Below are 25,594 nucleotides of genomic sequence, written 5' to 3'. Positions count from 1 at the left end.
ACAGGACTTGATTGCCTCAATCAACTAGGATGCTAGTGTATTTGCTTCCTTTATGGTTAATCCTCCACCTATCTAATTTCAGTGGAAATGCTGTTTTCCCAACTAGAACCTTCAGTATGTAAGTGAAGTGATCCCATTTCAATTGTTTTGATGGGAGTATTTAGATATGCTTACCTCTCCTATTAATTCAGTCATTGATATAGTCCTTAAGATATGAAAGTAAACTAACAAGTAATACTACACAGAAAAACTATTTTAAACACATTCATAAAAAGTGAGAAAAAATATCAGTAGTTATAACAATTTTGGACAGCTAGCTGATAAATATCTATGAAGCTTGAATTTTAAGGCATGTGGGGGGTAAGATGGAACAAAACTTCTGACCATGATGGTGCACTATTTGACTTCATTACTTGTTCTGAGTCTTATGCCTGTGACCCAAATCAGTTCTCTTGCATTTTGTGTAATAAGAAAAAGTCTTGAGTTGAGCTTTATCCTTGATAACTAGATTGTCATGTCCATGTAGTTTTCTTGGCAACACTATGGAAGTAGTTTGTCTGTTTCTAGGATGGTTTTTTGACTGCCCACTTTAGTCTATAGCCCAGGGATTTCTTGGGTTATGGTTATTTCACGCATGACAATCCATTACAATGTAAAGATTTCCTTTTAACAGTTGTACGTAGTTATCACATCATATCACATCAAAAATTCCATTATCAGTGGAATTTTTTTGATATACAGACTGTGAATGCAGATTATTTCCTTGCTAAATGCAGTGGCTTTGATCCAAAAACCCAGTTCTATATGTCTATGAGGAATTAATTCACTGGAGATGAACTGAGGTTCAAAAGCCTTTGCCTGACTTTTTTTTTTAATTGTATGGCATAGCAGTTTGGTGTTCATGCTGCTTTTTCTTGCTGGGAAATTTACCTGACTTGAGGGACTGCTATAAAAAAGCTATAAAAATCCACCAACTTCACCCAAGGCCTACATTGTGCTTACATTTATATCTATGTATCCTGTCCAATTATATGCTTATATTATAGGTCACGCTTTACAGTAAATGCATCTTTTCTAGCTAGAGGTACTTATCATGCAGGAAAAGTAAGACTGAATGGCAAGTAATAGATACATTATGGTATCAGACGATTCTAAAGGCAAATATCTGTCTTTTCCATTTCCACAAACACATCTGTATTATACTACTTGAATTGCCACGGTGTTCTCCCTAAATATCCCAGAAACTGTAGCATGCTATGGGTGCTGATGACTTCCTTCTCAGAGACCTGTAGCGGGGGACAATATCTCAAATTAAGTCTCTGGCGTACATGTGCAGTTCAGTAGAACTGCAGTTATATCTTCTTTCTTATCAGGTTAATTTCACTAAACTGTCCGTTTTTCCAGTAGCCTGCTCTTGAGGGGTAGGCAGGCATTACCATCCTGCATTGAGGACTGAATCTGCAGCTCTGAACTCCCCTCCCCTATTTCACTCTGGGAAGACTCTGTACCAGTTTATTCCCAGTAAGAGAGAAAGACTGTAGAACAGGTGGAGCTCCATTCTCTTCACAATGACTTGCTCAGAATAATTCTGCACAATCTGCAAAGCTCTCAGTATTCCTCTGCTAAAGCAATTTGGTCAAGGTCCAATTCAGGCCTGATTGTCATTGGTCTCTCTGTTGGATTCCCTGCATTACCCAGTTAGTGCCCAAGTCCCTATCATCTCATCATTTGTTGATTAATTGTGTTCTGCTTTGAGAATAGGTTGATCAATTACTTAACTACTTTGAATTGTGAATTACTGTTACTTACTTTCACTCTCTTTTTTACACTAAGGTATTTTATGTAAGCAAGCACCAAAGGTTTTTAAAATACTTTCCCTTTTGCATATGGTTATCACTGCATTATTATTTGTAGCATACTGGAGCTCTGGAATAACAAATGGGTATTAGAGCTTCAACAGAGGGTTCTGAATCAATACTAGCTTGGTCAGAACTGTCTGCCCTGCCTCGGGGGAGTCAAAATCTGCTTTAAATTCCTGCAATTTTCCTTGGAAAATTTCCTTGGAAAACTTCACCTCGACATAATTTTGATCACCTTATATTGCCAGATAATAGCCATTACTGGTTCATTAATGGAATTACATAGCATTTACTGTGAAATATAAAGGAGAGACTCCTGTTGATTATTTGTTTTGTAAAATATCGACATTGTAAGACTATCTCCAGGTAAGAGAATGATCTATGTCAGGAATGGTTACACAGTGAATGATGATCACATTCATGTTCTGGATAATACTTCCCATCACTTGTTGACATTGCTGCTTTCTGCAGTCATTACATGTTCAGTGCAGGGATATGCAATGTCTGGAGGGAGATAACCTAAATAAATGCACATGAGTCAGCAACTTGCATTGTCATGATCCTGATTTATATGGAAACCTAAGAATGTAACCTTGTTGTATGTATGTAAGTTTCTACTTTGCAAACCTGCTAAATGCATGATGCCTCCAGGAAGACAATGTCATCTGAGTGACATTAAGGGTCGAAATTTATGTAGTTATGATGGGTTAATGTCTTTAATTCTCCCTTCTCTATTTCTTATTATTTTCCTGCCATGTAGTGGTGGTGGTCCTATGGAGGAGATTGGCAAGGAGGAGATTCATTGTGCTGTGTGCCTCTTTCTCTTAGCTTCATAAAATTTTATATTTTTATATAATAGTTGGATAGTAAAATGTATTTGAGTATTTAGCACACTTGATCAGTTTGATTATCTTGTCTGGCCTTTAATATGAAATGCCAAGGTGGGTAGGTATGCCCTTCTCCATCCTTGGCTAAAGCCACCTGGTATAAACAAGGGGTGTCTTGTTCTTGGCCTGGCATTGTTCTTGGGATAGATAAACAAAGCCTATTAAGGATATGATACACTTCTTGCTCTTGGCAAAGGCAGGGGCGCATATAAAGATGTGATTGATTATTGTGCATGATCTATATAAACCAGTCAGAAACTCTGCTAGAATAAACCTTAATGCAGACCTAACCTGGGAAGTGCTGTATGCTTGCCAGCTTGGAAAAGAGGTCTGCAGGTCGTCATCTTCAGGGTTTTCTGGCTAGCAGAAGCATAAAATTTATTGGATGTTAATATTCCATTCTTTGTAAACTGTATTGTATTGTTTTTCCTTGTTTCTCATACTCAGAGTCTTGTGGAGTGGTGTCATGAGTACTGATGGCGAGCAGGAGGGGGCCTCTATCCAGGGGGGAAAACGCATGCATAGTACTGAGGAATTAAGCAGCCATTCAAAGAGACACAGATCAGACCCGCCTTAACTTTTGGGGTTTATCTGTCTGGGTTTTCCCACGCTTCTTCAGTTTGTTAGGATTTTCTGTCTTATGTAGCAGTAATAAACACTAGAGACCTACTCCTCGTCTCAGCGTGATCCCTGACTGTTAGGACAAGTGGGGTGGCTATAACAAATCTAAATAATAACAAAAACAGCAACTTGTTACCTCCAAATCCAAATCCAAAAGTACCTGTAGTCCAAACAAGGCATGCTTTTGTATGTCTGGCTCTGCATTTTTAATGATGAGTTCTCCCTGACTACTTGTCTATTTTTGTTATTTTTTTTTAAGACATGGAAACCATTGGGCTCCTGTAAATTTCTGTCTTTGAGGTCATAGAAAAGAGATAATCGTATCTCAAAATCATTGGCTGTTGGTTTGCAATTGGTTTCATATATAAAGAAGATAAGACAAATACACCTGTGCATTTTTCAAAATTGTCAATGTGTTTCTTTTAGGTTGCTTGAAATCTTGAAATGGATGCCACAGAGTTTCGAAAAAGAGGAAAAGAGATGGTGGATTACATTGCAGATTACATTGAGAAGATAGAGAAACGACAGGTCTATCCTGATGTAGAACCAGGGTACCTGAGAGCCCTCATCCCAGAATCTGCTCCCGAAAAACCTGAGAGTTTTGAAGACATCCTTAAAGATGTTGAAAGAATAGTTATGCCTGGGGTAATATTAATTAAGGAGTTTTGAAGAGTTTAATTATTTTTAATACTGATGACAAGAAACGTAAGGTAATAATTCTGACCACAAGTAGCTGAGCCTTCCATGGCTTTAGAATTGTCCAAAGCACATATTTGTTTTAGAGGCCATTCAGTGCTTCATACTGAAGAGCCTGTACACTGCAATCACTGGAGATGTGAGTGAGGATGTTAATGGAACTAGGTTCAAGGAACAATGGCTATCACTGTGTTAGCTTGCTTAGTGGCTTCAAAAGGTTTCCGACTTGTGTTGGAAATTCAAATGTATTTTTTCTGTGCAGATTTGATCTGAACCCAATTTAACTGAATTTCTAATTAAGTTGGAAGGTCATAATTTCCAAAGTTGGAGCACACTATGTACATTAATTTAGTTTCTAGGTGTAACATATGGAAATGTCTTAATGTATTTACTGGACATTGCCTCTGGCTTTCTCTGTAATATGGTTTTAGCCAACCTTTCCCTTCTTTTTCATCTAGGAAATAACAGGGATTTAATTTGATAAAAATGTATGTCACTCTTACATATTATTGTCCAAGATGATAATCTCAAGCACTTGTCCAACTTCCCTCTCATCAACTATGTCAGTGTGAGTTATCAAACCCATAACCAACATTTTAATTTCTTTGTCTGTAGACTTTTCCAGTTTTCTTAAAACAGCTACTTTTCATTTAAAAATCAGAATGGAGATCATTGGAGATCATTCATCATCTTGGTCTGTCAGAAGAATCACATGCTCAATGAAGAGAAATTTGTCCTAACATTTTGTGGACTTGCCTTGCATACATTAGATAAGGAGAGTGACAGACAGAAAAATCGTTTTGTGCAAAACTTTTCTCAGACTCGTGGTAGTGCTTATTTTTCCTCTGTGCACATAGTTTCAATGCAGCTTTAAAATTTTATTTTGAAGATTTCTGCTCAGTTTATTTTGCTAAATTTTATCATTTACATCTTAAATAGCAATATAGACTGGAAAAGAATGTATATACCCAGGAGGGTACATACCTACTTGAGTTTTTTGCAAAGAACAACTGAAAGAATTTTCCTTTTTGGCGATATTTTAGTCTTGAGCTAAAGATTCTTTAGTGAACACCTTAATAGGAAAAAAGTGGCTTTCAGGTAAAGGAAGTTTCCCAGAATATTAGATCAGATCAGATTTATTTAATTTATGTTATGTCAACTCCTTTTACTCACAGCAGCTTACAACAAGTGTCCGTGTTAAAAAAAGAAGCACCGCAAACTCCATCAACATAAAAAACTACACTCAAATAATCCAATATATAAGTATTACAATGCCCCACAAAATTTACCTTTTTCCCAACAATCTCTATATCCCTGTTTAATTGTGGTGCTGGTATTATATTTCTTTCTTGGTGAATAGTTTCAGTGTGATGTCACAAAGGTCATATTTTCAGTGTGATTACATCATTAGAGGCAAATGAAGCTAGTTCAGATGGCAGGTAGGTTTATCCCTCATCTGAACTAACTTGATTTGCTAATGATATCATCACATCACTAAATTTGGTTACTTGCATAATAGCTCTAGTGCTAATAGGAGCAAAAGGTTTCTTTTTAAACAAAATAGTGCTGAACCTGACTGGGGCTCTGAAATAGTCATAATTGCTGGTATGGATTATGATAACTTTACATGAACTTGTTGCATTTGGATGCAGGAAGTTGCATGATTTTCTTTGTTGTGGGCCTGCCCCAAGTTTTAAAAAAAGCTCAAATGGAACAGCACTTTTCAAGGTCAGTTCATCCCTTCACTACAAGATAACCTATGAAGGGGAAGATTTCTCTTCCATCCTGACCCCTGATGGTCCCTCTGGTCCACCTTTAAAAATAATGCCTTATGTTCCAATAATATCCTATCTTCTTACAAGGCACCCATCTAGCTGAGAGGTTCCAGCCATAGCTGTGTTGTCTCTGTTCTACGATGGCTATCTGAGCTGTCCTAGTCCTGCTGTCACATTAAACAAGTGCTATGTAAGGATGGCACTTGGTATCTCTGTTAGATGTATCCTACTAGTTGTACATTATTTCATTTTGTGGAATATAACAAACTGCATTTAACCAGTCCAGTAATTTTTGGAGAATCTTATATCATCTTCTACAGTTCCCTATGTAAAGGTGTTCTGTAGGGACAGTAGTCCACGCTTCAAGGTGCTATATATGTCCAAGGGCTGCTTTGTATCAGTTTAAAGGTTCTGTAAAGCAAAGTGAAAAGTTAGTGGCAGCTTGGAAAATAACTGGCTTTTTGTAGCTGCATTCTGTTTCTGTACACGATCAAAGGAAATTGTAGCCTTACTGGCTCAATAGCTGCGTGAACTCAGCTGTGGTACTTGATGAAAGTAAGTCCCAGCAATGCTCGGCTCTGTTAGTATTAGACCTGGCCATCTGTGTTACTCTACCACACAGAGGAGATCACTGGCTCAGGAATGCATCAATGGATTTTATTTTCTAAGATGCCATGGTGTTGCCCCCTTGCTTTTGAACATGGCCCTGATGCTTCATAATAAATTATATGAAAAGTTGTTTTCTAATAATCCTCACCCATAGAATCTTACTCATCTCTTCCTTAGTATGTCCACAAACCTACATGTTACACATTGGGACATTTGGTTAGTTCTCGCCTCTTACAATTAATGGTGATAGCAACATAGTAACAAGCATGCTTGTTGCCATGGAAGAAGTCAAGTGTGATCACATTTTACAGTAGTCCCAACTTAGTTGTTTTTTAATTTTGATACAAAAGACAAAGATAAGGCCCAACCTAGCTGTTTTTTAAAAAAAAATTTAATAGAGAAGACAAAGATAAGCCCCTCCCCTTCTTAAAATCATACAGATATGGGCATATCTTGCCAATAATATCAAAGTTGCTTCAGTTTGAATAGCTCACTTAGACTTTGAGTAAAATAGTTTGGGTGTACTTCATGCCAGGAATCTTAAGGTAAAATAGGAGGCAGAATTTATTTTGTTGGTTTTTTGCAGCTACAACAAAATGATTCACAACTGATGGTCCAGTAAATGGACAGTCTCAATGTGTGCTTGTTAAAGTAATGATGCTTGCATAACCAAATGCCTTTCATTCTGATATATTTTTGTTTGTATTCTTTTCCACAGGTGACTCATTGGCACAGTCCCTACTTCTTTGCCTATTTTCCTTCTGCCAACTCTTTCCCAGCTCTTTTGGGTGATATGTTATCTGGGGGCATAGGATGCATTGGATTTTCATGGGTAAGTTCTCTGTGGGCACATAAGAACCAGTTTCTAGTGGGTTCAATTACTACATGTCTATGTGTCTTTATTATTCAAAAGTATTACAACTGTGGATTTTTGGAGACATTTTCTTCACATTTTAGGCCACAGAGGGGTTATAATGGCTTTCAACAGCCTAGTTCTCACTGAAGTGGTAGACCATGAGAGAGCTGTACCATGTCAGTATAAAGATGGGGGTTAACATAACCGAATGTACAAAAGTGTTCCCTTCACCTAAAAAACTACACTTATCAGTAGCTTCTAACCTAGGATACAGTCTAGCACCTCTATCTCTGTGTGGAAGATGCTGGGTGTTTGCTGGAGCTTTCCAATGTGAGAGAAATATAGCTGCATTTGGGAAGCCTAGAGCTCTCCTGATCCAGGTCTGTCCTTTTCTCTGAAGCTCTTTAGCTGCCCTTTCTCTAACACTCCCCACTTCTCCTGGCAAGTGGGGGAGGAGGGGGAAGGGAGGAGGTTAAAACATTGCCCCTGCCTGTCACCCACTTTTCAGGCCTGCAGGAGATGGGGTGAATGCTATGTTTGCACACAGATCTTGTAGAAGGTGTTTAAAAATAGTGCTCCCCACTTCTCTTGCCAACCCCCCAAGAGATGACAGGCAGGTGTGAAGGGAACAGGAGTTAAATTGCTCAAGGAGAAGTGGGCAGTATTATTTTTAAACACAGATCTTGCAGCCAAGACACCCAGTCTCTTTCCATCCTGAAAAATGCCTGACAGGTGGGGGGAGCAATTTGGAAGCTAGCTCTGAGGAAGCTAGATGTCAGTCCTTTCTACATCCCAAACTCAAATGGTGGCAGGGTAAAGTAACCAGGTGGGGTGGTGGCGTGCCTACAACAGCCTAGAAGTAGCCTGGAAGAACTGGGCAGATCCCCACCCCAGCCACATTCTCAATAGCAGGGTGGAAGAAGTGGCATAGTTTGTCCTATAGGAAGACTTGTGTCAGAGAAGACAAAAACCAGTACTTTAACACCAGAATATCTGATCTTAGGCTGCCTCTATGGCAGGCTGTGGACCAGACGAAAGCAACATCCTGGGAACATGTCCTTTAACTATGTTAATTCAGTCTCAGAATGTGGAAAGCTGTATGAAACTGAGCAGTACACTTGCAGAGATTCTTTCCATGCTTCAGTTCTCTAACTGCCTTTTGAATCCTGATAGCAGTCGTATACAGAGGATTACCTGCAGATAAGCTCTGGTAAGAAATAAGCAAGACTTATTTCTGAGTAAATATATATAGAATTGCTCATTAAGGTGGGATTTCCAAACTTTTACACCTTTTTGCCTATAATCTGAAATTTTATGAGCTACAATGAGGGACTTGAGTTAATGTACCTGCCATACACAGCATTTATCCAAATTGATGATGATTTCTTTTTTCACTCACAAACTGAGTTACAGTTGATGCTCCCATGCTTCATGGCATATCTGTTCTGCACACTTTTCTAAAATGTGTAAATGTCTAAAGGAAACCACTATAGACTTTTATTCCCTTTTAACCATGTTTTCCCATTCTAGGCTTCAAGCCCAGCTTGTACTGAATTGGAAACAGTCATGCTGGATTGGCTAGGAAAGATGATCAATTTGCCTCCACAATTTCTGGCTGGGAAGGATGGAGAGGGAGGTGGGGTAATCCAGGTAATTTAGAATGTTTGCTACTGAAGTGATTACTTGATCTATATTGTATTTAAACTGGATAGAAAATTACTGTATATACATTGTCAAATAATTTCTTTTTTAAGATATCATTTTCTCTATTTCTGATTCAGTTCTCTGAAAGCTTTGAGTTTTCTGTCCAAAATGTAATCATTACCCACACATGGAAACTATCAATAGATATATGGGGTAAAGCCAAACTTTGCAGTGATGAAGAAAATATTATCTAAAAAAATATTAAAGGGAATGCTTAGATAAATCCAGAGGCTGGGGAAGGGGGGAATGGAAGCCAGGTCAGATAGGAAATAGAACAAAATAGGTAGAAAAGGAGAATAAAGGACCTATGTGGAACTATAACCAGGAATATTTTTAGGATGAGTCTACTCAACATGATTTCGTATAGTTCTCTGGACTACAGGTATACATGTTTGTAAATCAGGAATAGCTTGTAAGTTCCCTCATCATTTGCTATTCTGGCTTGACTGATAGGAGGTATAATTCAGCAACATACAGAGGGCCATGAGCTCCACACCACTAACTCTGTTAAATTCACTTCTGTCCATTGAAATCAGTGGGATAAAGTAGCCAAAATTCTGTGTTACGTTATGACTTAAATACTTCTTAATTTAGCAACTCAATTCAACATCTTGCTAAATCATCATTAAGGAAGTAAACCAGAATCAGGAACCCACTGTTTAAAATAAATTTGTGAAACAGTTTGTATTATGATTTGGCAATGTGTAAATTAACATGCCATAATTATGACTATTCCTGTATCTTCAGAATGAGATGCCACTGCATCTCAAGACTCAAACTTTGAAGAAGAATGAAATCAGATAAATATCTGAAACCAAGTCTCAAACTCTGGATTTGCTTGCCACTAAGTCTGGCACTTGAGTATTTCTATTTGATTTGTTCATATTGGTCATTGGAGAGTAAATTCACATATTATTTGATTTTTCTGTGACTTATTGCTGCATGTTTGATAGCTGACTGATGAACATGTGAGCTGACTCCATTGTTCTTCAGTTACCCATTAACATATGCAAGTTATCTCTTGAAGTTTCAGTAATCAAAGGACTGTGCATACATAAATGAGCCCTAAAACTCTTCATTATCAAGTTCATTGCAAGCACATGTGAAATTCTTGGGAGGGTAAAGCCTTGTAGAAATAGCAACCTCATATTTGAGCCAGTTATTATAGATCCCTTCTTTGTGAATTTTATAAAGAATCTTGTGCATCATTTATATTCTTCCATGCCAGCTGGAATTTCAGAGTTTTGTATTTTAACACAATAAAAGGTTATAAATGAGCCTTGCCAGACCTTGACTCTTCTGCCAAAATATGCAGCCTGAATAATCTTTGCTGTAGCCTTACGTTACAGTGCCTTGTATTTATATGTGGGGTGTGTGTGTGTGTGTGTGTATAAAATCTTGCAACAACCCAAGTTTTGTGCTGACGACATGGGACTTTTATGTCTGTTTATCAACTCATTTTTGATTACAATTCATGATTGCCTATAATTTTGGAAGATGTTTTCATTGTTTAACTTTAGGACAGAAGAAGGAGAATGGGTTAGGCCTTTCCTATTACTATCAGAGAGGAAGCAATTTGTGGGGATGATTTTTTTCCTTTCCCAGTCATAATAACAGTGATAGAGACAGGAAAGGACATGTCCAACATGGGTTTTATATTAGACTGCCAATCTTTCCTAGATTTAAAACCAAATGATTATTTGCACTGTTCGCTTATGAAAATTGGTGCTTAATTACCACTGAAAGGCCAAATCAATATGAAATCGTTGCCTGCTACTTCAGATGTGCCGCTTGAAACAATCAGAGATGAAAGAAAATGTCTGCTGGCGGCTCTGGTTGACAGAGGTAACTATTCAGCAATATATGTGCCAGCTCTTGAGCCTGTTCACCATGGTAACCTCCGTTTGCACAGAAAAGTAAAATTGACTGTGTTCTTAGTATTTGTGTCATTTAAAAAAGCAAAGTTTCTGAACAGAGCCTTTAGCTGATTATTTTCCCTCTGTCATTTTATTAGGGATGGATCCATCCGTATTTATGAATGTAAACCCTATTAATTTCAGTTGGAATGATTTAGAAAGTTGAAATCAGCTGGATTGTGCCCTTAATTTAAACAAGGTCTCTGTGTAATGTTGCCAGCTTCTGCCTCTTTGCTGTTTCTCCTTGGAAGCATCTAAGAGCACTTTCACATAAATGCATTTATAGACTACTTGCGTCCTAAAGCAAGCATGGATAAGATACACTACATTGTATACATTTGTGGCAGGAAGAAGGAATTCTTACCCTGATCACTGCTATTAGACCAGCAAGATGATCTGGATGATCTGGTGCTGGGCCATGCCCAATACCACCAACTGGACTGGATAAGCAACACCAATGTAGTGGATACTCCTTATTAATTTAGGACAATTTCTACCAGATTCTCTTGTCCAACTGTCCAATTGTCCAACTTACCCAATTTTCACCACAGGGAACTGCCAGCGAAGCTACCTTGGTTGCACTGCTTGCGGCTCGAACCAAAGCAATCCATCGTGTTCAGTTAGAAAATGAAAATCTGACTCAGGGAGAGATCATTGGCCGGCTGGTAGCTTATACCTCTGATCAAGTGAGTACATTCATGTCCTGCATTGCTGTAGGTTTGGAAATAAAATGATACATGATACTCATGCAGCATAGACTAAGGCTTCATTAAGATGTGATACCTTTCATTCTCAGGTTAATTTTTTGATGATTATCAATAATGGAGATGCTTGATAGCAAAACAATACATTTTGATAAACAAGGATACTAAAATGAGTTGGTATATTTTGAAAGAGAAGCAGCTGCAGTCTGGAACATGTTCCCAAGCAATATTGGGGAACTGTTAGCATTTACTACTGTTCGTTGATCCTGTTTGTGAGCCTTGGAGGGAAATAGCAGCAAGGGACTAGTTTTGAAAACACCTGTTTGGTCTGAATTGGGCTCTGGAGCTGTTTCTGTCTTTCCCACCCCAAAATATTAATGTTATGTTTGCCACAGAATATCCTTTTTCACAAACATTCCATCCATGCCCATTTTTCATAAGGTGACCAAATTGCTCAAATCATCATCACCACCACCACCACCACCACCACCATCATCTAAAATAGGAAAAGAATTAATTGAATATTACTTCCTGCACTTGTATTTGAACTTGAGAGTATAAATACCTTTTAAACATTTTACTCTGATATTTGGATATGACTTAATAAAATATTATTCCTGACATTGCAATGAGGTGGTCTTCTTGAAGTAGTTTTCCTTCAAGTCATTTCTAACTCCTGGTGACTACAGGAACAAATCCATATATTTTGCAAGGAAACTTGTTTCAGAAGTGGCTTGTCAGTACCTTCTTCCTAGGGCTGAGAGAGAATAAGTGGCCCTAAGTCACCCAGCTGGCTTTCATGCCTAAAACAGGATTAAAACTCACAGTCTCCTAGTTTGTAATCCAGAACCCATAGGCACTAGTCCAGACTGGGTCTAATTCTATTAGCAATGGCCAAATATAGCCTTCCTCAACCTGGGCCCCTGCAAGTATATGTGGATTGCCAGAATACCCCAGCCAGTATGTCCCAGTCAACTGATCTCATTATTTCCCCTCTGATATTTTATTGGGACTGATCCATCTATATATAAGGACTTGTTAAGTTCAACAAGAATAATTTCAGGAAGTGAAATCAATGTAAATTACAAACACTCTACTTTAGCTGGATTGTGTCTTCAATTTTTTAAAAGATTTGTTATAGTAATTTATGATATGCTTTGATGGTTTTAATTATTATTTTTGTATTCTGTATTACTGTTATATTTATTTTGGTTGTTGACTCTACTTGGAGGATGGTGGTATATTAAAAAGTAGATAGATAGATAGATAGATAGATAGATAGATAGATAGATAGATAGATAGATAGATAGATAGATAGATAGATAGATAGATGTCATGCCCAAAGGGCAGCGTTACCAGAGTGCTCTTTATTAGACACCAGCATAGTGTAGTGGATAATGTGTTGGACTGGTAAGGGGGCGACCTGGTTTCTAGTCCACTCTCAGCCACAGAAGCTCAGTCTTGTGGGCCAATAGTTCTCTCTCACTTCAGCCCACCTTACAGAGTTTTTGTGGGAAAAGATATATGGGAGAACTATGTATACTATGTGACATTCCTGAATGAAAGGCAGAATATAAAGCAGATAAATAAATAAATGATTATTTAGCCATATTGAGCTGAAACTAGGCTTCTTGATGTGTTCAGACCTGATCAGTGGGCAGAAATATAGAGCTGAGTTGGTGGGTTCACTGCCATCATGATTAAAACTGAGATTCAGAGGGGAAGATGACATTCTGCTGCTATAGAAAGCCAGCTTTTCTGGAAATGTTGCTTGGAGATATAGACCAGAAGCTATACATTTCAACCAGTCTCTTCAGGAACATTGTTCTCAACTTCATTATCTTCCTAACCAAATTCTGGAGTCCTACCCATCACTTACGTCTAAATTAAAATCTATAGAAAGAGTAGCCTGTTCATAAATGTTTTTTTAAACCTTGGTTTGATTCTCACTGTGTAGTTGTTAAGAGGATGCTCACCTCATCATTTGTAAGTTATAAATCTAATCTTCCTTCTGAATTCTTTCAAAACCTAGCATTAAAAAGAAATTATAAAAAAATGGCTGAAAATTAAGAAATGGGCTGCCTAATTTCCTGACACCAGCTGATTGAGCCCCAAAAAACTGCCGCATTGTCAGTTCTGCCCGTGGAGCCCACGAGCACAGCTGTTCAGTCCGCCATGTCCCCACCAGAAGTCTCTTTTAACTGGCTTTTATTGCCTTTGCAATATACTTTGGAACTTGCCTTGGGTCTTTTCATCTGGAAAGGCAGAAACAAATAACATTAAAATAATGTTCCTATCTAGTGTTCCTGGCTCTGTCTGCTCACTGTCTGTTCTTAAAATAGTCTAAGGCATTTGGCATCCTAAGTCAAGGCTGGAGGAGACTGGTTGCCAACAACACCTGGGCACCTCTGGCTGGCTGGGAATTCTTAAGAGTTGTGGGGCCAACCCATCTGGAGGGGCAGGTTGGGGAAGGCTAGTCTAGTTACATGCAAAATGCTTTCTTTTAATTACCGCCTCAACTTCTTTGACTTGGGATGATCTCTCATCTGAGGTGGGGGTGTTTTAGCGGCAACCTTGGAGAAGTAATTTCAGTATTAGCACCAGCTGTCCAGAAGCCTTTTATGTCAACAACTGGCCAGAGCAATCTCTTTTCCTTGTGGTGATTAGCCCTGGAGGCAGGATCAGGGAAAGCTTGGAGCTTAAAAAGCAAAAAGACCTTGGTCTTTTATCATTTTTACAATATACCACAGAAATCCAATTAATATGCATTTTTTTCTGGCAAAGATGATATTTAAATGTCAGAGACGGCTTCTGTTCTTCGATATTTTAAAATTCCTCTATTTGTCCCATCTAATATCACAGTATTAGACAGAGTCACATGCTTTCAGCTGAAGCTGATTCTGTAATGGGCCCTGACATAGGGACACATGTAGATCAGAATAAGGATGAATAAAATGTTTTCTCCCTCTGAAAGTTCAATTTCTTTGGCAAAATCTGTTTGCATATTAAAGGAATTTTATTTTATCACTGTCCCTGAGATGCCAATGAATGTTCCATTGGCAAGTTGGCTATCAAACTACTGAACACAAAAGCTGAAGATGACATCTCAGAAGATATTACAAAAATTATAGCATAAATTGGATGAAAGGACTTTGTAGTAATTATTGCTGATCATACTGATTTCTGTAAGCTAATAACCAAAAGATACATTTGCTTAAAAGTTATAAATTCAGTTAATACAAAAACAATAGGAGGAGGAAGGAATATTAGATATGTTCCCCACCTCGAGTTATTTATAAAAATAATAAAGGCAGGTTAAAAAAATCTAAAAACTATATAGTATTTGACTGATTTGCTTCATTGTAATGAATAAAAATTTTCCTCTTTCTAATGTATATATTTTTCCTTGGAAATCTCAAGTACTTCTGAAGGGATAGCTCTGAGAAAGGCAGGTTCTAATGCTCAAAGGTACAGAAACAGTATAGTTATTCAATCTTTTTTCCTGTTTTTTTAGTATCCTTGAACTTGCATTGTAGTGCCTAAGGATGTTAAGAAATTTGTTTGGTTTGCATTTTAAATTCAGTTTAATTAAACTACAACGCATTTATGCAATCATTTACATTTTTCTTAATTTTGCAATGCATATTAGGCGTAAGTGCAAACAAAACACATGTTAGAGAAAATCACCTGCAAAAATGCATCTATTAAGAAAATACATATGAAAGGATGTAACTTTGGGAAAAGGGCAAATGACCAAATGTTCATGAGGAAAGAGGGTAGAGCTAGGAAAACTGAGCCAAATCAGCTTTGACAGAATTTTCCCAGTCCCAGGGAGGTTTTAACCCTCTGTTAAAACATCTTCTCTGCTTTTGATTGTCAGTAGTTTATCCTCTGAGAGGAATGACTGCTCGCTATGCCTGCTGAATGTCAGGGGATTCTTTTGTCTGCACAAAGATTTGCCCTAAGATGCTTGTGACCTTTTAAAGCAGGAATTAAACAAGGGGGCAGGGGAGCAAACCAACTTAAGGAGAAAAATGAGGTTTGACAAGGAAGCAAGTTTCTGGAACAAATGTCAAAGAATTCAAGCATATGTTTCATCCTCTTTCCCTCCAAAGGTTGTTTTAGGACAACAACAACAATGGATTTTGGGTAGGAGCACTAAAGAAATATAAATATATTTATGGGTATTTTTCCCCTGTGATCATAATGATTTAAGAAAATGGGATTGCATGCATTTGGTTGAATTGTACACTCTTTCATTTTAAACGACTACAGTGCAGTTGCTGTAGCAAGTCAGCAACTATAACATTGTGAACAAAAAGGACAAAAGTAATACTGATGTAAAAAGGAAAAAAATGAATTAAGGCTTTAATTTGATTTGTGTCCTATAAATCAAAGACACACAACAGCCTTATAAATATCTGGAGAAATATTAATTTGGCCTTGCAGATTTCTTGTGCAGACCTTTCTAAATAATGTCTTACATCAACATATTCCTATAGAAAATGTGGGTCAGCTTGGCTAAAAGTGCTGCTAGAGGAATCTAAATTCACATACAGTACTTGTTTTTGAACTAATTGTATAGGTTATATTTCCTATACTTAGTTTTAATGTTTTTATATATAGTGCTTTTACTCCCTCATTGGGAATAAGCATGTATTTTTAGGATCAAGAACCATGCTATAGCCAGCAGAGAAGTTTTTAGAATCTGTATTTATCCTAAGGACTCTACTTCTCTATTCCTATTTTACAATAATCCCATGCTGAATTGAATTTTGAAATTATATTTTAAATCCTGAATTTCCTAACATTTTGTTTCCTTCTCATTAAGTGACTTGTGTCTTCATAATGAATAATGCTTATATTTTATAGATAACAGACTGAAGTGATATACTATATTATATACTTTCTAGGTATATAAAAGAAATATACCTAGAAAGGCACATAGAATATTTTAATATTTTATATTAATTAATATTTAATATTAATTAATATTTAATATTTAATATTAATTAATATTTTATATTTTATACATGTAGAAGAGCAAATGAGTATTCTTGAAAAGGCAAGATATTATCTTACTGAAAGAAACTATAAGTATATTAAGAATTGAGGGTAACAATCTTTTAGCTTACATAGAAGCATTCTTATAAATTCAGTTATTTGAATTATAAAGTATGACTTATCAGATCCTGTAGCTCATTAGTGGTGCTGTGCTTTTATATTGTTTAAATTTATTTAATGTTTTAGCTGGGTAAAATGTATTGAATATTATAGTTGGGTAAAATTTATTGAATGTTACAGTTGGGAAAAGGGATGCATAAGTAATACTCATGTGTTCAGTATATATATATGACGGGATCACTGCAGTTTTTAGACTAATAATACATTAAGATGCATTGTTTGATGACTTACAGCTGAGTGATTTAATTTCCTATTAAAAGAATAAATCTGATGTGATATGATCTGCATTTCATTGTTGATCTGCAATGATTTTTCCTTACCTGCAAATGCTCATTTAGTGCTATAGTCACCAAACAATAAAAGTGCATCTCTGTGCAGGATATTTGTTACTGTATATTATTCTTCACTTACATTAGCAAGATTTAATTACATCTTCTAGTAATTGTAAGATATTTTGAGGAAATCATTGATAGGCAAATGAAATTTTAGGATAAACTTTATTCCATTTCATACAGGCTCATTCATCAGTTGAAAAGGGTGGCTTGATTGCTGGAGTGAAAATTAAACAAGTCTCCACAGATGACTCATTTTCTGTACGTGGGTCAACTCTAAGAAAGGTTCTAGATGCAGATAAAGCTGCTGGTCTCATCCCATTCTTTGTAAGTACTGTAAGATATCTCAATTTTTGTTAATATCTGGAGAATAAGCATACAAATAAGATTGGCAGTTGTTAATTAGTCTGCTGCTCTATGTTTTAAATCATAGTTACTATCTTCAGTCATAACATCTATGGTAAACATTCCTTGGTAACTTCATGGATATATCTATGGATATTTCTTGGCAATACAGTATGAAGGTAGTTTGCAACTGCTTTCTTCTGGAATGTTTCTCAACTTCCCAGTCTAGCCAAAGCACCTACATTTTTCATATGATTTCCCATCCATCCAAGTCTGAAGCTACTCACAATAATTGTTGCAGATAATTATTCCCAAAGGAGAAAGAAGGTAGCTAGTTCAAAAACTGGCAGTCCAATATATGCCTATATTCTTATTAGTTGAGCTAATCTTTAATTTGCAATCATTTTATTGTAAACTGCCCAGAGTCACTTCGTGTGAGATGGGTGGTGACAAAATCTGAAATATAAACAAACAAATTACAGCTGATACAAAACGTGATGGCCCAGCCGGTGATGGGTGTTTCCTGTTATACTTGGGTGATCACACTGCTGTGAAAGCGACACTGGCTGCTTTCCAAATAAAATTCAAGGTGCTTGTTGCCACTTTTAAGGTCTTACAGGGCCCCAGACCTGGTTATTTCTGAGACCACTTTCTCCTGTATTAATATATCCCTATGACTAGATTGAACAAGGTCAACTCCCTCTAGGTCCCATATATCTGAGAAATGGCATCTGACAGGAGCTAGGAAATGAATTTTGAATGCTGCTGCTGTTATGGAGCTTGGAGCTGAGGGAGTAGAGAGCGCATTCCAGGCAGGTAAACGTTCTCACAGTTTGCAGATAATTGGAGCTTGGAGAGTGTGGGGAGGCCGAGGAAGAAAGTTTGACTAGCACCGCCCTAGATTCCCAAGAGTACTTTTCCCTTTAGCTCAGTTAAGGAACCTTTAGTCTGGCAAGATTCTATATGTGGTGTGACCGATAAAGTAACTAGAGTTGCAGCTACAACTCAGCATGATTACTTCGCCTACTCCTTCACATCAATCTTGCCAGACTAAAGGTTCTGGTACTGTTCTGACTATTAGTAAGGAATGCTGCATGTATCAAAAGCATAACTAAGGCTGCTAATCTAGTCTATAATTTTTCTGTATTAGTAAAAAAATGTTATGTGCAACCTGGATTGACCAGAGCCCTGATGGGCAGGAACAGGGCCATATATATGTCCCCATTTGATTATTTCCAAGATTGTGACATGAAATGGAAGAGGAGTATATGTTAGAGCATGAATTAACAAATGAAATGAATGAAAGAAAAAAAAAACAGATGTGTCCTTGTGAAAATAAAAGGAAAGGGGAAGAGGAAAGTGGTCTGATGTTGTAGAGTGGGTTGATAACTACATGCAGGGAATTAAAGCTCTGGGTTTAATCATGAATTAATAGCCTGAAATGTATGTCAAAAGTATGAATTGCTGTCATCTAAGTTGTGGGTGTTCATGAAAGTAAGAATCCATAGGTTCATGATAGTTGTATGCTGTGCTCCAGGAAATAGTGATAATGCAAAAACAGAAATAGGTTTTGTAAAAAACCAAGTAACATTTTCAATGAATGTGATCCAGAATAAAAGAAATAATTCTGTTTTGTGAGTTGAATGAATGGATAGAAATGAGATACAGTAAGGGAGTAAAAACCATTTGAAGACCCAGTGAGAATAAGGATGATGATCAGTTGATCTGTTTGTTTCAAATAAGGGATGCAAATATAAGTCTATTCATATGTACACATAGCAAATGAAAGAATATAATTGATTTTTTTAATGATGGAAGATTGAAAGAATTAGTAAAGGATACAAAGGTGATAACAGACTCTAAACATGGAACAGGTCATATCTGGTAGTGACAAGAGTGGATTTTGGGAAGTTATGATTTTGGGAATAGAGGAAAAGAGAGAACTGAAATAAAAGAGAAGAACTGAAATAAAAAAGAGTGAAGGTAGAATGGTTGTAGGAAGAAAACATATGAGTCCAGTGTTAAAAAAAGTATTAGAAGTCAGATTATTTTGCCAGCAGAATGAATGGAAAGTGAATGTAAGGAAAGATAAAACAAAAGCTGTTTCAAATAGAAAGAAAAAGGTTTTATTTATTGATGTATTTAATTTATTCAGTACTTCAGTTAAGAATGTGTGATGTTCCTTTGGTTATTTAATGCATATATGGATAAATGTATAAGGAATGCTTGTGTTAATTTAACTGTAAACCACTCAGAAATTTTTAAATGGAAAGCCGGTATGCAAATATTTTTACATAATTAAACAATAGTGACACATAACCTGACATATTATTTTGGTTTTAGTAATGTCCAATACTTTTAATATTTTAATACATGACCAACAGATATAATAAACATAAATCTAAGTAATTCCATTTCCAACATTTCTATCTTGCCCGATTTTCAGTCTATGAGGAGGCAGATGCCATCTGTTCTATAATTTATAGAAACTTTCTTTGAAATTCATACGATTATTTGCAAGATGTGTAAATGCAATACTTCCATATCTCTGATAATATATTTACATTATTAAATTATTATCCATATAATCCATTTTTTTTGTTTCCTTAATCTGTTTTAGCATCCCATTTTCTAAGGAGTCAGTCATGTAAGGTATACTTTAAGCATACCTCCAGATTCAGTCTGTTATCTTCACTGATTTATTTCTTTACCCTTAATAATTCTGCTTTCCCGATTTTTTTTTTTAAAGAAGACTTGTACAGAAGTCACCCTACCCAATAGCTGACAATATTTTTTTCTGGGAACTGAATTGAACTGAATACCTCTTTAGCATTTCCAGATGTTCTTGTTGGAAGTATCCTTTAGTGCAGGGGTCCCCAACCCGCGGGCTGCAGACTGGTACCGGTCCGTGGCCTGTTAGGAACCAGGCCGCACAGCAGGAGCTGAGCAGTGGGCGAGCGAGTGAAGCTTCATCTGTATTTACAGCCGCTCCCCATCACTCGCATTACCACCTGAGCTCCGCCTCCTGTCAGATGAGCGGCAGCAGTAATTCTGTCAGAATGCAGTCTGAGTTTTGCAGCAATGGCGGGAAAAGTGCTGAGCTCTGCAGCAACGGCAGAAAAGTTGCAACAGAGCCCAGCTTGACAGTTAGAAGGAGCACCAAAAAGAAAGCAAGCCCATTGGCTGTTATCTCCAAATGGCACAAAGGAAAAAGAATAAAAGGTTGGGAAAAAGAGGAATGTGTTGTCGGGGACAACCGTTCTTCAGGCTCAGCTTCCAGATCTTACCTCTAAGGATCCAGGACTGGGAAGACCTTCCAAGCCTTGCACAGCTGGAGCACCAGACAAGCCTGCCTGCCTGCGCCTTCGCTGCCCTCAGCTGCTTCCAGCCCTGCCCTGCTGACCCATCCTCCACCAAGGCCTACCTTCCTATGCCTCCTCCACTCTCCACCGCTGCTTCCATTGCTGCCGCGCTGCTGCCAAGGGTTACCAGGCTGGAGCTCCTTGCCTGAACCTGCTGGTTTCCGTGCCAGTCCTAGCGCCTGACGTGTGCCTTGTGAATCCAAGGAATTCTGTGGCTGGGTCTGCTTGACTTTGCTGGCTTTCTGGAAGGGACTATGCTCTTCAACCCTGCTGGCAAGCACACAAGTACTCTGTGTCAAGCCTTGTTGTACCCAGTGTGAATCCTGACAAGCCTTGTTTTTGCCAGAGTGAATCTTGCCAAGCCTTGCTTGGATCCAGTGCGAAATCTACCAAGCCTTGCCTTCGCCAGCGTGACCTTGCCAAGCCAACCCAAGCCATTACCCTGCTTACCACCATACTGAATAGCCTGCCGTGTGCCAACCAGCAACTAACCACTGAACTTGTACCACCCTTACTGTATTAATAAAGGTTATTACTTCACCTTCCGTGCCAAGTCACAGTTCAGAACAGGACATTCTCATAGGCACGCGAACCCTACTGTAAACTGCACATGTGAGGGATCTAGGTTGCTTGCTTCTTATGAGAAGTCAGAATCCGACACTTACTTTAGTTTGCGTGTGGCCCACCCGTCATTTTATTTACCACTTTCATCCGCGCCTCTTTCCCGCACTGCACACTTGTCTCAGTCACAGTTTTGGTAAGCCCACAAGCTACCCCTAGCCAAAATGAGTAAAAAACAAACGTCGCTGGAGAGCTTTGAAAAGGGGAAAAGACCCAATGCTGAGACAGCAGAAGACTCTAAGACTGCCAACAAAAAGAAAGCTGCATTTAAAAGAAAATACCAACAGTCCTGCTTAAATTACGGGTTCATTGCAACAGATGATTCACATTCTCCAAGCCCGCTTTGTACAACATGTGGTGACCGGCTATCCAATGAAGCCATGAAACCTTCAAAACTGCTTCGCCATATGGAGACCAAGCACCCTGCATTAAAAGGCAAGCCTCTGGAGTTTTTCAAAAGAAAAAAACGTGAACACGAAGAACAGATGCAATTATTGAAGGCCACCACTTCATCAAATGTGTCTGCACCGAGGGCATCATTCTTAGTGGCTAACCGCATTGCTAAAGCTAAGAAGCCCTTTACTGTTGGTGAAGAGTTGATCCTGCCTGCTGCTAAGGACATTTGCCGTGAACTTTTAGGAGAGGCTGCAGTTCAGAAGGTGGCACGTGTTCCTCTTTCGGCTAGCACCAAAACTAGACGAATTGATGAAACAGCAGAGGATATTGAGGCACAATTGTTAGAGAGGATTAATGAGTCACCGTGGTACGCAATCCAGGTTGACGAGTCTATAAATGTTGACAACAAGGCAACAATGCTTGTTTTTGTGCGATATATTTTTCAGGAGGATGTGCATGAAGATATGTTACGTGCACTTTTGTTGCCAACCAACACCACAGCTGCAGAACTATTCAAGTCTTTGAATGATTGTTTTTTTGTTGTTTATTCGTTTAGTCGCTTCTGACTCTTCGTGACTTCATGGACTAGCCCACGCCAGAGCTTCCGGTCAGTCGTCAACACCCCCAGCTCCCCCACGGACGAGTCCGTCACCTCTAGAATATCATCTATCCATCTTGCCCTTGGTCGGCCCCTCTTCCTTTTGCCTTCCACTCTCCCCAGCATCAGCATCTTCTCCAGGGTGTCCTGTCTTCTCATTATGTTGCCGAAGTACTTCAGTTTTGCCTTTAATATAATTCCCTCAAGTGAGCAGTCTGGCTTTATTTTCTGGAGGATGGACTGGTTTGATCTTCTTGCAGTCCAAGGCACTCTCAGAATTTTCCTCCAGCACCACAGTTCCAAAGCATCTATCTTCCTTCTCTCAGCCTTCCTTATGGTCCAGCTCTCGCAGCCATATGTTACTACGGGGAACACCATTGCTTTAACTATGCGGACCTTTGTTGTCAGTGTGATGTCTCTGCTCTTAACTATTTTATTGAGATTTGTCATTGCTCTTCTCCCAAGGATTAAGCATCTTCTGATTTCCTGACTGCAGTCAGCATCTGCAGTAATCTTCACACCTAGAAATACAAAGTCTTTCACTGCTTCTACATTTTCTCCCTCTATTTGCCAGTTATCAATCAAGCTGGTTGCCATAATCTTGGTTTTTTTGAGGTTTAGCTGCAAACCAGCTTTTGCACTTTCTTCTTTCACCTTCATCATAAGGCTCCTCAGTTCCTCTTCGCTTTCAGCCATCAAAGTGGTATCATCTGCATATCTGAGATTGTTAATGTTTCTTCCAGAGATTTTAACTCCAGCCTTGGATTCCTCAAGGCCAGCATGTCGCATGATGTGTTCTGCATACAAGTTGAATAGGTAGGGTGAGAGTATACAGCCCTGCCGTACTCCTTTCCCAATCTTAAACCAGTCCGTTGTTCCGTGGTCTGTTCTTACTGTTGCTACTTGGTCGTTATACAGATTCTTCAGGAGGCATACAAGATGACTTGGTATCCCCATGCTGCTAAGAACTTGCCACAATTTGTTATGGTCCACACAGTCAAAGGCTTTAGAATAGTCAATAAAACAGAAATAGATGTTTTTCTGAAACTCCCTGGCTTTTTCCATTATCCAGCGGATATTGGCAATTTGGTCCCTAGTTCCTCTGCCTCTTCTAAACCCAGCTTGTACATCCGGCAATTCTCGCTCCATGAATTGCTGAAGTCTCCCTTGCAGGATCTTGAGCATTACCTTACTGGCATGTGAAATGAGTGCTACTGTAGCACTAATGTTCGATAGTTTGAACATTCTTCAGTGTTTCCCTTTTTTGGTATGGGGATATAAGTTGATTTTTTTCAGTCTGATGGCCATTCTTGTGTTTTCCAAATTTGCTGGCATATAGCTTGCATTACCTTGACAGCATCATCTCGCAAGATTTTGAACAGTTCAGCTGGGATGCCATCGTCTCCTGCTGCCTTGTTATTAGCAATGCTTCTTAAGGCCCATTCAACCTCACTCTTCAGGATGTCTGGCTCTAGCTCACTGACCACACTGTCAAAGCTATCCCCAATATTGCTATCCTTCCTATACAGGTCTTCTGTATATTCTTGCCACCTCTTCTTGATCTCTTCTTCTTCTGTTAGGTCCTTGCCATCTTTGTTTTTGATCATACCCATTTTTGCCTGGAATTTACCTCCGATGTTTCTAATTTTATTGAAGAGGTCTCTTGTCCTTCCTATTCTATTGTCTTCTTCCACTTCCACGCATTGCTTTTTTAAAAATAATTCCTTATCTCTTCTGGCTAACCTCTGGAATTTTGCATTTAATTGGGCATATCTCCCCCTATCACTGTTGCCTTTTGCTTTCCTTCTTTCTTGGGCTACTTCTAGTGTCTCAGCAGACAGCCTTCTTGATTTTCTCTTTCTTTGGGATGTATTTTGTTGCCGCCTCCTGAACAATGTTGCGAACCTCTGTCCATTGTTCTTCCAGGACCCTATCTACTAAGTCCAGTCCCTAAAATCTATTCTTCACCTCCACTGCATATTCCTTAGGAATATCTAGATGATCTGTGGGTCTTCCCTAATCTCTTTAGCCTGATCCTAAATTGTGCAATAAGAAGTTCGTGATCTGAACTAGTCAGCTCCAGGTCTTGTTTTTACCGACTGTATAGATGTCCGCCACCTTTGGCTGCAAAGGATGTAGTCAATCTTATTTCAGTGTTGTCCATCTGGAGAAGTCCATGTATAAAGCCGTCTCTTAGGTTGTTGGAAGAGAGTGTTTGTTATGCAGAGTGAGTTGTCTTGGCAAAATTCTATCAGCCTATGTCCTGCTTCGTTTTGTTCTCCCAGGCCATGCTTACCTGTAATTCCAGGTGTCATGTGACTGCCCACCTTAGCATTCCAGTCTCTCGTGATGAAAATAACATCTCTTTTAGGCGTGTTGTCCAGTAGGTGCTGCAGATCCTCATAGAACTGCTCTACCTCAGCTTCTTCAGCATCTGTGGTTGGGGCGTATATTTGGATCACTGTGATGTTAGATGGCTTGCCCTGAATTTGAATTGAGATCATTCTATCTTTTTTTGGATTGTATCGAAGCACTGCTTTAGCCACTTTACTATTAATTATGAAGGCTACTCCATTTCTTCTGTGGTCCTCTTGTCCACAGTAGTAGATCTGGTGGTCATTTGATGTGAAGTGGCCCATTCCAGTCCATTTCAGTTCAGTGACGCCCAAAATGTCTATCTTTAATCTTGACATCTCACCAATAACCACATCCTATTTGCCCTGGCTCATAGATCTTACATTCCAGGTTCGAATGGTGTGTTGATCCTTAGAACATCGGATTCGCCGTTCACCACCAACACCGTCGGCCGCTAGCCGTCCTTTCGGCTTTGAGCTAGCTGCATCATCACATCTGGGGCTAGTTGAACTCATCCTCTGTTCCTCCCCAGTAGCATTTTGACCATCTTCTGACCTGGGAGTCTCATCTTCAGATGGTATATCGACATATCTCTGGTTGTACTGATCCATTTAGTTTTCACGGCAAGAATAGTGGGGTGGGTTGCCATTACCTTCCCCAGGGATCGCATTTAGTCTGACCTCTCTGTCATGACCTTCCCGTCTTGGGTGGCCCTTCATGGTTTAGCTCATGGCATCATTGAGGTGCTCAAGCTCCAGCACCACAACAAGGTAA

General features: G+C 38.6%; 1 protein-coding gene across 1 annotated transcript in view; it reads left to right on the top strand.

The window, feature by feature from the left end:
• Positions 1 to 3,797: 3,797 nt before the first annotated feature.
• DDC (dopa decarboxylase) overlaps positions 3,798 to 25,594 on the top strand; it is a 63,266-nt gene continuing 41,469 nt past the window's right edge. The window contains exons 1-5 of the mRNA XM_063304241.1: positions 3,798 to 4,012; positions 7,166 to 7,279; positions 8,834 to 8,953; positions 11,475 to 11,609; positions 17,327 to 17,470. Coding sequence (XP_063160311.1) covers positions 3,812 to 4,012; positions 7,166 to 7,279; positions 8,834 to 8,953; positions 11,475 to 11,609; positions 17,327 to 17,470 — 714 coding nt within the window. The 5' untranslated portion in view covers positions 3,798 to 3,811. The remainder of the gene's footprint in view (positions 4,013 to 7,165; positions 7,280 to 8,833; positions 8,954 to 11,474; positions 11,610 to 17,326; positions 17,471 to 25,594) is intronic.

This window comes from Candoia aspera, chromosome 4 (genome assembly GCF_035149785.1).
Source record: "Candoia aspera isolate rCanAsp1 chromosome 4, rCanAsp1.hap2, whole genome shotgun sequence".
Classification (NCBI taxonomy): domain Eukaryota; kingdom Metazoa; phylum Chordata; class Lepidosauria; order Squamata; family Boidae; genus Candoia; species Candoia aspera.
The sequence above is the reverse complement of the archived record's forward strand: the minus strand, read 5'-3'. Positions and strand labels throughout refer to the sequence as shown.